Source organism: Somniosus microcephalus, chromosome 12 (genome assembly GCF_052327205.1).
Source record: "Somniosus microcephalus isolate GS21.2 chromosome 12, FLI_Smic_1.0, whole genome shotgun sequence".
In the NCBI taxonomy this organism is placed as follows: Eukaryota; Metazoa; Chordata; class Chondrichthyes; order Squaliformes; family Somniosidae; genus Somniosus; species Somniosus microcephalus.
In genome coordinates, this window is record NC_140998.1 from 6244015 (window position 1) to 6260191 (window position 16177).

Below are 16177 nucleotides of genomic sequence, written 5' to 3' on the forward strand. Positions count from 1 at the left end.
AATTCAATCTGGAGAAGTGTGAGGTAATGCATTTGGGGAGGGCTAACAAGGCAAGGGAATACACATTAAATGGTAGGACACCGAAGTGCAGAAGATCAGAGGGACCTTAGAGTGCATGTCCACAGATCCCTGAAGGTAGCAGGACAGGTAGATAAGGTGGTTAAGAAGGCATACGGGATACTTGCCTTATTAGCCGAGGCATAGAATACAAGAGCAGGGGGGTTATGCTAGAACTGTATAAAACACTAGTTAGGCCGCAGCTAGAGTACTGCGTGCTGTTCTGGTCACCACATTACAGGAAGGATGTGATTGCACTAGAGAGGGTACAGAGGAGATTTACAAGGATGTTGCTGGGGCTGAGGAATTTTAGCTATGAGGAAAGATTGGATAGGCTGGGGTTGTTTTCTTTGGAACAGAGGAGGCTGAGGGGAGATTTAATTGAGGTGTATAAAATTATGAGGGGCCTAGATAGAGTGGATAGGAAGGACCTATTTCCCTTAGCAGAGGGGTCAATAACCAGGGGGCAGAGATTTAAAGTAATTGGTCAGAGGTTAAGAAGGGATTTGAGGAGACATGTTTTCACCCAGAGGGTGGTGGGGGTCTGGAACTCACTGCCTGAAAAGGGTGGGGAGAGGCAGAGACCCCTCATCACAGTTAAAATGTTGAAACAACATGAATACAGGAAGATAGAAAAAGCTGAAAGCAGCTTAAAGACCGTCAGTCTGCGTTTGCTTTCTCTTGTTTATGTTGCATTCCACCTCTCTCTCACCCCTCTCCCCTCCCTCTCTCTCTCCCTCCTTCACTCGCTCTCCCCCTCTCTCCCTCTTCCCCTCCCTCCCCTCATCTCGCTCTCTCTCCCTCCCCCACTCTGTCTCCCCCTCGCTCTCTCCTCCCCCCTCTCTCCCTTCCCCCTCCTTGCTCTCGTCGCCCCCTCCCCCTCACTCTCTCCCTTCCCCCCTACATCTCCCCTCTCCCTCCCCCTCGCTGTCCTCTCCCCCTCGCTCTTTCTTCCCCCTCCCTCCCCCCTTTGCTCTCCCCCTCCCCCCTCTCTCTCCCTCGCTTTCTCTCTCCCCTCGCTTTCTCTCTCTCCCTCGCTCTCTCCCCCCGTGCTCTCTCCCCTCTCCCACCACCCCCCCCGTGCTCTCTCACCATCTCTCTCCCCACCCCCCCGTGCTCTCTCACCCCTCTCTCCCCACCCCCCCCCGTGCTCTCTCACCCCCTCTCCCCACCCCCCCCGTGCTCTCTCTCTCTCTCCCCACCCCCCGTGCTCTCTCACCCCTCTCCCCACCCCCCCGTGCTGTCTCACCCCTCTCCCCACCCCCCCCCTGTGCTCTCTCTCCTCTCCCCACCCCCCCGTGCTCTCTCTCCCCTCTCCCTCTCCCCACCCCCCCCGTGCTCTCTCTCCCCTCTCTCCCCACCCCCCCGTGCTCTCTCACCCCTCTCTCCCCACCACCCCCCCGTGCTCTCTCTCCCCTCTCCCCACCGCCCCCGTGCTCTCTCTCCTCTCTCCCACCACCCCCCGTGCTCTCTCTCCCCTCTCCCCACCCCCCCGTGCTCTCTCTCCTCTCTCCCCACCCCCCCGTGCTCTCTCACCCCTCTCCCCCACCCCCCCGTGCTCTCTCTCCCCTCTCTCCCCACCCCCCCCGTGCTCTCTCTCACCCCTCTCCCCCACCCCCCCGTGCTCTCTCTCCCCTCTCTCCCCACCCCCCCGTGCTCTCGCTCACCCCTCTCCCCCACCCCCCCCGTGCTCTCTCTCTCACCTCTCTCCCCACCCCCCCCGTGCTCTCTCTCACCCCTCTCCCCACCCCCCCCCGTGCTCTCTCTCACCCCTCTCTCCCCACCCCCCGTGCTCTCTCACCCTCTCTCCTCACCCCCCCCGTGCTCTCTCCTCTCCCCTCTCCCCACCCCCCCCATGCTCTCTCTCACCCCTCTCTCCCCACCCCCGCCGTGCTCTCTCTCTCCCCTCTCTCCCCACCCCTCCGTGCTCTCTCTCCCCCTCTCCCCACCCCCCCCGTGCTCTCTCTCACCCCTCTCTCCTCACCCCCCCGTGCTCTCTCACCCCTCTCCCCACCCCCCCCGTGCTCTCTCTCCCCTCTCTCCCCACCCCCCCCCCGTGCTCTCTCTCCCCCTCTCTCCCCACCCCCCCCCGTGCTCTCTCTCTCCCCTCTCTCCCCACCCCCCCGTACTCTCTCTCCCCCCCTCTCCCCACCCCCCCGTGCTCTCTCTCACCCTCTCCTCCTCACCCCCCCCCGTGCTCTCTCTCACCCTTCTCCCCACCCCCCCCCCGTGCTCTCTCTCCACCCCTCTCTCCCCACCCCCGTGCTCTCTCACCCTCTCTCCTCACCCCCCCGTGCTCTCTCTCACCTCTCTCCCCCACCCCCCCGTGCTCTCTCTCCCCTCTCTCCCCACCCCCCATGCTCTCTCTCTCCCCTCTCTCCTCACCCCCCCCCGTGCTCTCTCTCACCTCTCTCCCCACCCCCCCGTGCTCTCTCTCCCCCTCTCCCCACCCCCCGTGCTCTCTCTCACCCCTCTCTCCCCACCCCCCGTGCTCTCTCTCACCCCTCTCTCCCCACCCCCCCCCGTGCTCTCACCCTCTCTCCTCACCCCCCCGTGCTCTCTCTCACCCCTCTCTCCCCACCCCCCCGTGCTCTCTCACCCTCTCTCCTCACCCCCCCGTGCTCTCTCTCACCCCTCTCTCCCACCACCACCCGTGCTCTCTCACCCTCTCTCCTCACCCCCCCGTGCTCTCTCTCACCCCTCTCTCCCCACCCCCCCCATGCTCTCTCACCCTCTCTCCTCACCCCCCCGTGCTCTCTCTCACCCCTCTCTCCCCACCCCCCCATGCTCTCTCTCACCCCTCTCTCCCCACCCCCCCCCCGTGCTCTCTCACCCTCTCTCCTCACCCCCCCGTGCTCTCTCTCACCCCTCTCTCCCCACCCCCCCCGTGCTCTCTCTCACCCCTCTCTCCCCCACCCCGCCCCATGATCTCTCTCACCCCTCTCTCCCCCACCCCCCCGTGCTCTCTCACCCCTCTCTCCCCACCCCGCCCCATGCTCTCTCTCACCCCTCTCTCCCCACCCCCCGCCCCATGATCTCTCTCACCCCTCTCTCCCCACCCCCCCCGTTCTCTCTCTCACCCCCTCTCTCCCACCTATCTCTCTCCCGGGCCTCAGACTGCAGAAGTGGCTGGTCCTAATACAGTGTTGCCCAATACTTCAGCCACATGTGGCTAACTGGAAATCCAGACGTGGCTAATTGCATTTCTGATTAGTAAATAAAAAATGAAGAATGGGCCTGTGATGTGATCTCAATATTCCGATAGGCACGGCGTGTGCATGTGAACTTTAACCTAGCTGTCCGTTTGTTGGAAAAATGGTGAGGAAGAGCAGAGTGCGAGAGTTTTTCATTGTTGTGGCTGCTTTACTTCCCTGGTTACTGAATGGTGGGAGGTGTTTGTTCAGGAAATAAGAAATCTTTTGAAATATACACAGGTGAAGTACGTTTACCTTTATTGTGCAAAAGGCGTTTTCTACTAAAATGAGTGCCTGTGGCTGAAACGGCGTCGCCATAGTTACACCTGTGGCTGGTCAGTGATTCCTATTGGACGACACTGGCCTAACACTGTGGATATCTCACCTGTGCTGCTCGATGGATTGATTCGGTCGAGTGTTGTGTCTTCAGGGCGCCTGAATGCTGGCTGTCAAGGGCAATCACTCTGAAAGAGATAAAATCACTGGATTCATTTAATTTCCGTTTCCCACATTAAGCACCCACAGTGTACGCTGCCGGTGGCTTAACAACATCGATGGCTCAGTGAGTAGAGGTACCATCTACATTGACGTACAGGCCAGAAGGTCGCAGGCTCATTTCCCGGTTGAGATGTGTTAGCTGATCACAGCTGGGGAGCAACAACAAATAGTGGCCGTGGGATCTTTTACATGCGCCCCGAGAAGGGAGACAGGGCTTGGGTTTATCGTCTACATAAGAACATAAGAAATAGGTGCAGGAATAGGCCACTTGGCCTTCGAGCCTGCTCCACTATTCAATAAGGTTTCGATAAGGTCCCGCAGCTTTCTATAAGGTCCCGCATAAGAGATTAGCGTGCAAAGTTAAAGCACATGGGATTGGGGGTAAGGTACTGTCTTGGATAGAGAACTGGCTGGCGGACAGGAAGCAAAGAGTTGGAATAAACAGTTCTTTTTTCCGAGTGGCAGGCAGTGACTAGTGGGGTACAGCAGGGATCGGTCCTAGGACCCCAGCTATTCACAATATATATTAATGATCTAGACGAGGGAACTAGATGTAATGGGGCAGAAAATTCGGGTCGGGGGCTTGCCGCGCGTGCAAGCCCCCGATCTGCACTTACCCGACGCGCCGGCCGTTGAGCTTCAGGGACGCCTGGAATTCCTGTTTTAAAATGTTGACTCCCGGGCAGCGTCTGACGTCACGCCGCCCAGGAGTGCAGCCAGCGCGAAGCCTGGAGCGCGCAGTGCCAGTGAGACACGCCCCCTGAGGTCACATTTTAATAGGACACGCCCCCCAATGCTTCTCACAAGCTACAAAGCATTTTTACATGTAGAGCAGCATATTAAATAGATTTTTGGTATTTTAAGAAGCTTTTGGTAACTTTTATAAACTTTTAAAAACGTTTACATTATTTTGAAGAATCTGAAGTAGTTTTAAACAGAATTAAAGCGATTTAAAGACTTTTTAAAAGCCCTGAAAGCATTTTTTTCATTCCATTTATTTAATTAGCAACGTCGTCGTCGTACGTGTCTTCACAGTGTTCCCTTTGGGGAACTGTATGAAGTGGTGGAAGGATTTCTGGCCGTGATTAACACTCCTTCCGTGACTGTAACCATCTTTGTACCAGCCATTAGGGTGGTTAGTCCTATGGCGGGAGGGTTTTACGGGCTCCCCACACACCTATATGAGGCGGGGGGGCCACCCACACACCACAAATATCCCACTGGATGTCTACCCAGAATTTAGAGCCGGAGCTCCGACTCCACTTGCCGGGACTGTCTGGAGCGGGGTTAGAAACCCTACGCCGTGTGGCCCAGCGGCGGGGATGCTACCCGCTACGCCAAAGGCCCACTCAGATTAGCAACGTGAAATGGCTGGAATGAGCACAATGCACGGCATTAAAAGAACTCACAATTGAACTGATGATGACCTCAGCAATCTCCTCAACCGAGGTGGAGGCGCAGCGTCTGCTCATCATTGGTAATGAGAAGTCCAAGGCGCCACAAAGAGGACAGATGATAGCTTGGTCTTTCAAGTGGCAGCATAGGGCTCCAGTCACGGGGAGGGAAAAGGCACAGGAAACGTATGGGTGTCACCTTTTGCGCGGAGTGGGCCTTTTGCGTAGCGGTAAGCATCCCCGCCGCTGGGCCAGAAGGAGTAGGGTTTCGAGCCCCGCTCCAGACAGTCCCCGGCAAGTGGAGTCGGAGCTCCAACTATAAATTCTGGGTGGACATCCAGCAGGATACTTGCGTCCGCGGGTGTGGGTGGGCCCCCCCCCTCAGATGGGTTGTGGGAGCCCGTAAAACCCTCACGCCATAGGACTAACCACCCTAATGGCTGGTATGAAGATGGTTATGGTCACGGAAGGAGCGTTAACGTGGCCAGAAATCCTTCCACCACTTCATACAGTTCCCGAAAGGGAACAGTGTGAGGATACGTACGACGATGACCTCTTGCGCAAATGCACCTCCTTGGGACCCTCGGTCGCAGATGCGAGGGGGCAAATCGTGCAATTGTTAAATTTTTCATTTTATTGACATGTAAAATGTTGGCCCCAGTAATTCCGTTGCAAACGCGTGAGTACGGTCGGGGTACTCACACGTCTGGCTGGAGGAAATGCCGGTTTTCAGCATGCACAGCGCATGCGGGGAAAAACCGGCATTTCCTGTCCTCTGAACGAAGGGGTTCAGAGGCAGAACGCTGTGCGACTGCACAGGCAGCGCGTGCGCAGTAAAATTCGCCGGTTTCATTCATGCTTTCAGTGAGGTTAAGTCCTTACAACTTACACATGAAAAAAGCATGAGTACAGTTGCTCCAGAGGCTGCGGAGGAAGATATATTTTATCGTGGAGCTTCTGAAAGGCAATATTTTTTGCTTGGGAAAGGGAGGAAAGTTATTTTAAGAAATGCTGAGGTAAGTTTTAAAGTTTATTTTTGTTTTTTAAAACGGTTTTCAGTACTGTAGGTAGAAGGAGCAATTGTGGCTATGTGAATTGAATTTGCTGTGTTTATTAAATGTGAAATGACTCCAACATTTTTAAGAAAGAAACTTTTCATCAGTAATATATTCTTTTAAGTAATTATGTATGTATGTCTGTATATATTCCTTTGCGTATATGTATGTATATATTCCTTTACTTATGCGTATGAATGTATGTATTTAATTATGACTTTCAGAGAAAGTAACTTATTGGAAAATCATAATTAAATACATACATTCATACACATAAGTAAAGGAATATATACATATACGTAAAGGAATATATACGGACATACATACAAAATTACTTAAAAGATATATTACTGATGAACAGTTTCTTCTTAAAAATGTTCGAAATGTTACATTACTCATTTTAGAACAGTCATTTTCACATTTAATAAACACAGCAAATTCAATTCACACAGCCACAATTGCTCCTTCTACCTACAGTACTGAAAACCCGTTTAAAAAAAAAAGTTAAACTTTAAAACTTACCTCATCATTTCTTAAAATAACTTTCCTCCCTTTCCCAAACAAAAATATTGCCTTTCAGAAGCTCCACGATAAAATATATCTTCCTCCGCAGCCTCTGGAGCAACTTTACACATGTTTTTTTCATGTGTAAGTTGTAAGGACTTAACCTCACTGAATCCATGAATGAAATCGACGAAGTTCACTGCGCACGCGCTGCCTGTGCAGTCGCACGCGCTGTGCCTCTGAACCCCTTCGTTCAGAGGACAGGAAATGCCAGTTTTCTCCGCATGCTGAAAACCGGCATTTCCTCCGGCCAGACGCGTGAGTACCCCGACCGTACTCACGCGTTTGGAACGGAATTACTGGGCCATGATCTCCAAGTTTGCAGACGACACAAAGCTGGGTGGGCGTGTGTGCTGTGAGGAGGATGCAGAGAAACTCCAGTATGATTTGGACAGGTTGGGTGATTGGGCAGATGCATGGCAGATGCAGTATAATGTGGATAAATGCGAGGTTATTCACTTCGGTGGCAAAAACAGGAAGGCAGATTATTATCTGAACGGCAATAGATTGGGAAAAGGGGATGTGCAACGAGACCTGGGTGTCCTTGTGCACCAGTCGCTGAAGGTAAGCATGCAGGTGCAGCAGGCAGTTAAGAAGGCAAATGGTATGTTGGCCTTCGTAGCGAGAGGATTCGAGTGCAGGAGCAAGGATGTCTTGCTGCAGTTGTACAGGGCCTTGGTGAGACCACACCTTGAGTATTGTGTGCCGTTTTGGTTGCCTTATCTGAGGAAGGATGTTCTTGCCATGGAAGGAGTGCAGCGAAGATTCATCAGACTGATATCTGGGATGGCAGGAATGACGTATGAGGAGAGATTGGGTCGATTAGGCTTATATTCGCTAGAGTTTAGAAGAATGAGAGGGGATCTCATTGAAACTTATAAAATTCTAACAGGACGAGACAGACTAGATGCAGGAAGGATGTTCCCGATGGCGGGGGAGTCCAGAACCAGGGGTCACAGTCTAAGGATAAGGGGTAAGCCACTTAGGAGTGAGATGAGGAGGAATTTCTTCACCCAGAGAGTGGTGAATCTGTGGAATTCTGTATCACAGAAGGCAGTTGAGGCCAATTCATTAAATATATACAAGAAGGAGTTAGATATATTTCTTAAGTCTAAAAGGATCAAGGGATATGGGGAGAAAGCAGGGACAGGGTACTGAGTTTGGATGATCAGCCATGATCTCATTAAATGGCGGAACAGGCTCGAGGGGCTGAATGGCCTACTCCTGCTCCTATCTTCTATATTTCTAGTAAGATCATGGCTGATCTTGGGCTCAAAGCCACTTCCCAGCCCGCTCCCCATAACCCTTCACTCCCTTATCTTGCAAAAATTTGTCTATCTCCACCTTAAATGTATTTAATGACCCAGCCTCCACGGCTCTCTGGGGCAGAGAATTCCACAGATTTACGACCCACTGAGAGAAGAAGTTTCTCCTCATCTCAGTTCTAAAAGGGCGACCCTTTATTCTGAAACTGTGCCCCCGAGTTCTAGATTTCCCCACGAGGGGAAACATCCTCTCTGCATCTACCCTGTCGAGCCCCCTCAGTATCTTATACGTTTTCGATAAGATCACCTCTCATTCTTCTAAATTCCAGTGAGTATAGGCCCAGCCTGCTCAACCTTTCCTCATAAGTCAACCCCCGCATCTCTGGAATTAACCGAGTGAACCTTCCCTGAACTGCCTCCAATGCAAGTATATCCTTCCTTAAATAAGGAGACCAAAACTGTACACAGTACTCCAGGTGTGGTCTCACCAATACCCTGTACAGTTGTAGCAGGACTTCCCTGCTTTTATACTCCAACCCCCCTTGAAATAAAGGCCAACATTCCATTTGCCATTTTGATTACTTGCTGTACCTACATGCTAACTTTTTGTGTTTCATGCACAAGGACCCCTAGGTCCCTCTGAACTGTAGCATTTTGTAATCTCTCTCCATTTAAAAAATAATTTGCTTTTTTATTTTTCCTGCCAAAGTGGATAACCTCGCACTTTCCCACATTATACTCCATCTGCCAAATGTTTGCCCACTCACCTAGCCTGTCTATATCCCTTTGCAGATTCTTTGAGTCCTCTGCACAACTTGCTTTCCCACCCATCTTTGTATCATCCGCAAACTTGGCTCGATTACACTCGGTCCCTTCATCCAAGTCATTAATGTAGATTGTAAATAGTTGAGACCCCAGCACCGATCCTTGTGGCACCCCACTAGTTACCGTTTGCCAACCGGAAAATGACCCATTTATCCCGACTCTCTGCTTTCTGTTAGTTAGCCAATCCTCTATCCATGCTAATATAGTACCCCCAACTCCGTGAGCTCTTATCTTGTGTAGTAACCTTTTATGTGGCACCTTATCGAATGCCTTCTGGAAATCCAAATACACCACATCCACTGGCTCACTCTTATCCACCCTGCTCGTTACCTCCTCAAAGTACTCCAGCAAATTTGTTAACCATGATTTCCCTTTCATAAAATCATGCTGACTCTGTTTGACTGCAGTGTGTTTTTCTAAATGCCCTGCTACTGCTTCCTTAATGAAGTCTCATCCGAAAGACGGCATGCCCGACAGTGCGGCGCTCCCTCAGTACTGCCCCTCCAACAGTGCAGCGCTCCCTCAGTACGGCCCCTCTGACAGTGCAGCGCTCCCTCAGTACTGCCCCTCCGACAGTGCAGCACTCCCTCAGGGCTGCCCCTCCGACAGTGCGGCGCTCCCTCAGTACTGCCCCTCCAACAGTGCAGCGCTCCCTCAGTACGGCCCCTCTGACAGTGCAGCGCTCCCTCAGTACTGCCCCTCCGACAGTGCAGCACTCCCTCAGGGCTGCCCCTCCGACAGTGCGGCGCTCCCTCAGTGCTGGGAGTGTTAGCCTGGAGTATGGGGATTAAGAATATAAAAAATAGGAGCAGGAGTAGGCCATTTGGCCCCTCAAGCCTGCTCCGCCATTCAGTAAGATCATGGCTGATCTTTGATCTCAACTCCACTTTCCTGCACTATCCCCATATCCCTTGATTCCCTTAATATCCAAAAATCTATCGATCTCTGTCTTGAATATACTCAACGACTGAGCCTCCACAGCCCTCTGGGGTAGAGAATTCCAAAGATTCACCACCCTCTGAGTGAAGAAATTTCTCCTCATCTCAGTCCTAAATGGCCGACCCCTTATTCTGAGACTGTGACCCCTGGTTCTAGACTCCCCAGCCAGGGAAAACATCCTCCCTGCATCTACCCTGTCAAGCCCTGTAAGAATTTTGTATGTTTCAATGAGATCACCTCCCATTCTTCTAAACTCTAGAGAATATAGGCCTAGTCTACTCAATCTCTCCTCAGGACAATCCCCCCTATCCCAGGAACCAGTCTGGTGAACCTTCGTTGCACTCCCTCTAGGGCAAGTATATCCTTCCTTAGGTAAGGAGACCAAAACTGTACACAGTACTCCAGGTGTGGTCTCACCAGGGCCCTATATAATTGCAGTAAGACGTCTTTACTCTTATACTCAAATCCTCTTGCAATAAAGGCCAACATACCATTTGCTTTCCTAATTGCTTGCTGTACCTGCATGTTAACTTTCAGTGATTCGTTTACAAGGACACCCAGGTCCCTCTGAACACCAACATTTCCCAATCTTTCACCATTTAAAAAATACTCTGCTTTTCTATTTTTCCTACCAAAGTGGATAACTTCACATTTCCCCACATTCTATTCCATTTGCCATGTTCTTGCCCACTCACTGAGCCTGTCTATATCCCCTTGAAGCCTCTTTGCATCCTCCTCACAACTTACATTCCCACCCAGCTTTGTATCATCAGCAAACTTGGATATATCAAAATCGATGACGAGGTCTTGGACAACGTGGACCACTTTCCATACCTCGGGAGCCTACTGTCAACAAGGGCAGACGTCAATGACGAAGTCCAACACCGCCTTCAGCGTGCCAGTGCAGCCTTCGGTCGCCTGAGGAAGAGAGTGTTTGAAGACCAAGACCTCAAACCCAGCACCAAGCTCATGGTCTACAGAGCAGTAGTGATACCCACCCTGCTGTATGCTTCAGAGATATGGACCATGTACAGCAGGCACCTCAAAGCACTGGAGTGGTACCACCAACACTGCCTCCACAAGATCCTGCAAATCCATTGGCAGGATAGGCGCACCAGCGTCAGTGTTCTCGCTCAGGCCAACATCCCCAGCATCGAAGCTTTGACCACGCTCGATCAGCTCCGATGGACAGGCCATATTGTCCGCATGCCTGATACGAGACTCCCAAAACAAGCGCTCGACTCGGAGCTCCGGCATGGCAAGAGAGCCCCAGGTGGGCAGAGGAAATGCTTCAAGGACACTCTCAAAGCCTCCTTGAAAAAGTGCAACATCCCCACCGACACCTGGGAATCCATGGCCTAAGACCGCACAAAGTGGAGGAGAAGCATCCGGGAAGGCGCCGAACACCTCGAGTCTCTTCGGCGGGAGCAAGTGGAAACCAAGCGCAAGGAGCGAACGTCAACCCAAGCACCCCACCCACCCGCCCCTTCAACCACCGTCTGCCCCGCCTGTGACAGAGACTGTAGGTCCTGCATTGGACTCATCAGTCACCTGAGAACTCATTTTTAATGTGGAAGCAAGTCATCCTCGTCCCGAGGGACCGCCTAAGAAGGAAGAAGATTGCATTTGGTCCCTTCATCTAAACCATTGATGTAGATTGTGAATAGCTGAGGCCCAAGCACTGATCCTTGCGGTACCCCACTAGTTACAGCCTGCCAACCCGAAAATGACCCGTTTGTTCCTGCTCTCTGTTTTATTTCTGTTAACCAATCCTCAATCCATGCTAGTATATTACCCCCAATCCCAGGAGCCCAAATTTTGTTTAATAACCTCCTGTGGGGCACCTTATAGAAAGCCTTCTGAAAATCCAAATACACCACATCCACTGGTTCCCCCTTATCTACTCTGCTAGTTACAACCTCAGAAAACTCTAACAGATTTGTCAAACACGATTTTCCTTTCATAAATCCGTGTTGACTCTGCCCAATCCTATTATTATTTTCTAAGTGCCCTGTTACTACGTCCTTAATAATAGATTCTAGCATTTCCCTACTACTGATATCAGGCTAACTGGTCTGTAGTTCCCCGTTTTCTCTCTCCCTCCTTTCTTAAATAGTGGGGTTACATTTGCTACCTTCCAATCCGCGGGAACCGTTCTATAATCACACAGAATCACAGAAACCCCACAGTGCAGATAGAGGCCATTTCGGCCCATCGAGCCTGCACCGACACATATCCCACCCTATCCCTGTAACCCCACGTATTTAATCCCCCTAACACTAAGGGTCAATTTATCATAGCCAATCAACCTAACCTGCACATCTTTGGACTGTGGGAGGAAACCGGAGCACCCGGAGGAAACCCACGCAAACACGGGGAGAATGTGTAAACTCCACACCGACAGTCACCCGAGGCCGGATTCGAACCCGGGTCCCTGGCGCTGTGAGGCAACAGTGCTAACCACTATGCCACCGTGCTGTAATCTATGGAATTTTGAAAAATGACAACTAATGCATCCACTATGTCTATAGTCACCTCTTTCAAAACCCTAGGATGTAGGCCATCAGGTCCAGGGGATTTATCGGCTTTCAGTCCCATTGATTTCGCCAGTACTATTTTTTTTACTAATCATAATTTCTTTCAGTTCCACATTCTCGCTAGACCCTTGGTTCTCCACTATTTCCGGGAAGTTTTTTGCACCTTCTTCCGTGAAGACAAACACAAAGGCCACGATTTTGCCGGTGCTCAGAGAGGCGGGTCAGAGGTTAAAGTCCTATTGATTGATGGTGGGTCCCGAACCCGCCTTCCCAAATGTCGGGTCCCCGATTCGCGAATGGACCCGACACCTAGCGGCGGGAAACCGATTAAAGGTAAATACCTGCCTATTAACAGGTACTTGTCAGCAGTGTTCAGCCTGTTTTTCGATTTTCCCACTTCTGGGTCGGGTTTCCCGACGTTCGGACACCACGCCAGGTAAGTGTGGTGTGTTGTGAGTCTGGTGTAATGTTTGTGAAAAGATGACAGCTGCAGAAGTGGTGTGAAGGATGCAATGTTGCACATGGTGAGTTTCAGAGCAAAGAAAATGTTGGTTACTGCATTTTTAAAACATATACAGATTTCTTTAGCTTACAAGTTTTTAAATCCAACTATATGTCCAGTGCCACCTCATTGGGAGAACCTCTCTCACCAGTGACAGATCGCTTCTGTCATCTCACCTGCAGCTGCCATCTATTCCAGCATATGGAGGGAGTCAGTGGAGAGCCTGGGTGCAAGAGTTCACCTTTGTGCAGTGACTGTCAGTGTTTTCAGCACCTCAATGCTGTCAAACACTGAGAAATCAACTGTCAAAATAAAATTGTGCATGGTCCCTTTAAGGAAACCGGCAGATGACGGGTCATCAAATGAAGTCATCAGATCCGCTTCCTGTTAATTGGCCGTGAAGCCCGCTTAACAAGGTCAATTAAAGGAAAATCGCATCTGTGGAGCGGAGGCAGCTGGGGGCGGGACCGGAACCCGGAAACCAGCTGACCCGCACCCATCCCGTCACCGAACGCAAAATTACAGCCAAAGTATTTGTTTAATTTCGTTGTTATTTCCTTATTCCCCATTATAATTTCTCCTGTCTCAGCCTGTAAGGGACCCACATTTACTTTCACTAATCTTTTCCTTTTTACATACCTATAGAAGTTTTTACAGTCTGTTTTTATGTCTCTCGCTGGTTTACCCTTATACTCTGGAGAGCAGACTGAACCTACAACCTCTGACTCAGACGTGAGAGTCACTGAGCTACTGCTGAAACTTGAGTCCAAAAAAAGACTTGCATTTCTATAGCGCATTTCACGCTGTCAGGACTGCCCAACGTGCTTTACAGCCAATGAAGTACTTTCTGAAGTGTAGTCACTGCTGTAATGTAGGAAACGCGGCAGCCAATGTGCGCACAGCAAGATCCCAAAAACAGCAATGTGATAATGACCGGGTAATCTGTTTTAGTGATGTTGATTGAGGGATAAATATTGGCCAGGACACCGGGGAGAACTCCCCTGCTCTTCTTCAAAATAGTGCCCTGGGATCATTTACATCCACCTGAGAGAGCAGACGGGGCCTCGGTTTAACGTCTCATCCGAAAGACGGCACCTCCGACAGTGCAGCACTCCGTCACTACTGAACTGGAGTGTCAGCCTGGACTTTTGTTCTCAAGTCTCTGAAGTGGGACTTGAACCCACAGCCTTCTGACTAAGACATGAGAGAGTGTATTTGGACTTTCAGAAGGCTTTCGATAAGGTCCCGCATAAGAGATTAGCGTGTAAAGTTAAAGCACATGGGATTGGGGGCAAGGTACTGACTTGGATAGAGAACTGGTTGGCAGGCAGGAAGCAAAGAGTTGGAATAAACGGGTCTTTTTCCGAGTGGCAGGCAGTGACTAGTGGGGTACCGCAGGGATCGGTCCTAGGACCCCAGCCGTTCACAATATATATTAATGATCTAGATGAGGGAACTAGATGTAATATCTCCAAGTTTGCAGACGACACAAAGCTGGGTGGACGTGTGTGCTGTGAGGAGGATGCAGAGAAACTCCAGTATGATTTGGACAGGTTGGGTGATTGGGCAGATGCATGGCAGATGCAGTATAATGTGGATAAATGCGAGGTTATCCACTTTGGTGGCAAAAACAGGAAGGCAGATTATTATCTGAACGGCAATAGATTGGTAAAAGGGGAAGTGCAACGAGACCTGGGTGTCCTTGTGCACCAGTCGCTGAAGGTAAGCATGCAGGTGCAGCAGGTGGTTAAGAAGGCAAATGGTATGTTGGCCTTCATAGCGAGAGGATTCGAGTACAGGAGCAAGGATGTGTTGCTGCAGTTATATAGGGCCTTGGTGAGACCACACCTTTAGTATTGTGTGCAGTTTTGGTCGCCTTATCTAAGGAAGGATGTTCTTGCCATGAAGGGAGTGCAGCGAAGATTCACCAAACTGATACCTGGGATGGCAGGAATGACGTATGAGGAGAGATTGGGTCGATTAGGCTTATATTCACTAGAGTTTAGAAGAATGAGAGGGGATCTCATTGAAACTTATAAAATTCTAACAGGACTAGACAGACTAGATGCAGGAAGGATGTTCCCGATGGCGGGGGAGTCCAGAACCAGGGATCACAGTCTAAGGATAAGGGGTAAGCCATTTAGGACAGAGATGAGGAGGAATATCTTCACCCAGAGAGTGGTGAACCTGTGGAATTCTTTACCACAGAAGGCAGCTGAGGCCAATTCATTAAATATATTCAAGGAGTTAGATATATTTCTTAAGGCTAAAGGGATCAAGGGGTATGGGGAGAAAGCAGGGACCGGGTACTGAATTTGGATGATCAGCCATGATCTCATTAAATGGCGGAGCAGGCTCAAGGGGCCGAATGGCCTACTCCTGCTCCTATCTTCTATGTTTCTATGTTTCAATGAGTGCTACCCACTGAGCCACGCTGACACATAAGTAGGACAAAAGCAGGTTACTGAGGCACTTGCTAGCGGGCAAGCAGGGAGGATGGGCATGTGTTCTTAATGGCCAGATAGCTACGAAACAACCTGTTCCCGCACGACCCCTGACCGACGTCAGAGCTGTGGGGAGGGGAAAAAGCACAAAGGACAGCCACTTCGGTTACTGTGAAGGAAGAGAGCTCACAGAAAGCACGTTGCCTGCGTGACAGGGCAGGAGCAAGCAGCTGGATGTTAAATGTGTTTGACAGGGCGGGAGTGCAGTGTGAAGCAGGATACGGTTCCCCCGAGGGCTTCGCTCTGCTATTTTCAAACCTCATAATGTGACCCTGTCCAGCGGTGAAATATTTACTCTGCACTTTCCACTGCCCTGTGCCCATTCAGCCTCTGCCTGCTGCAGTCTCTCTCTCTCTCTCTCGCCTTCACACGGGCTCAGCGAACAAACAAGGGAAGTCTTTCTATTCTTGGCTGGGCAGTACAGAAAATGCACTTTCCTTTCCTCAACTACTTTTCATTCAGAATCAGTGTCTCCTTTAGAAGCATAAAACGAACGCTGCACCAAATGATTGAAAGAAAGGACTTGTATTTATATATAGCCCCTTCTCACACTTCTCAGAAATCTCCCAAGTGAATTAATTTGAAGTACAATTACTTTTGCTATGTAGCAAATGTGGCAGCTATTTTGCACAGTGAGATCCCACCAAAGGCCGCAGCGTGTTGAATGGCCAGTTAATCGGGGAGTTTATTTTGGTGTTGCTGGTTGAGGAATGTTGGCCCAAGGACACCGGAGAGAACTCCCCTGCTCGCCGTCCAATAGTGTACCTGGGATTTTCAACATCCACCTGAGAGGGCAGATGGGGCCTCGGTTTAAAGGTTCATCCAAAAGAGTGCACATCAGAC

The 16177-nt window shown here is 50.6% G+C and overlaps 1 protein-coding gene across 1 annotated transcript in view; it reads right to left on the bottom strand.

Annotated features, from left to right (window-relative positions):
* LOC147108996 (tubulin polyglutamylase TTLL5-like) overlaps positions 1 to 16177 on the bottom strand; it is a 154142-nt gene that overhangs the window by 28730 nt on the left and 109235 nt on the right. Inside the window, exon 4 of the mRNA XM_086004165.1 lies at positions 3637 to 3715. Within this exon, the coding sequence (XP_085860291.1) occupies positions 3637 to 3715 (79 nt within the window). The remainder of the gene's footprint in view (positions 1 to 3636; positions 3716 to 16177) is intronic.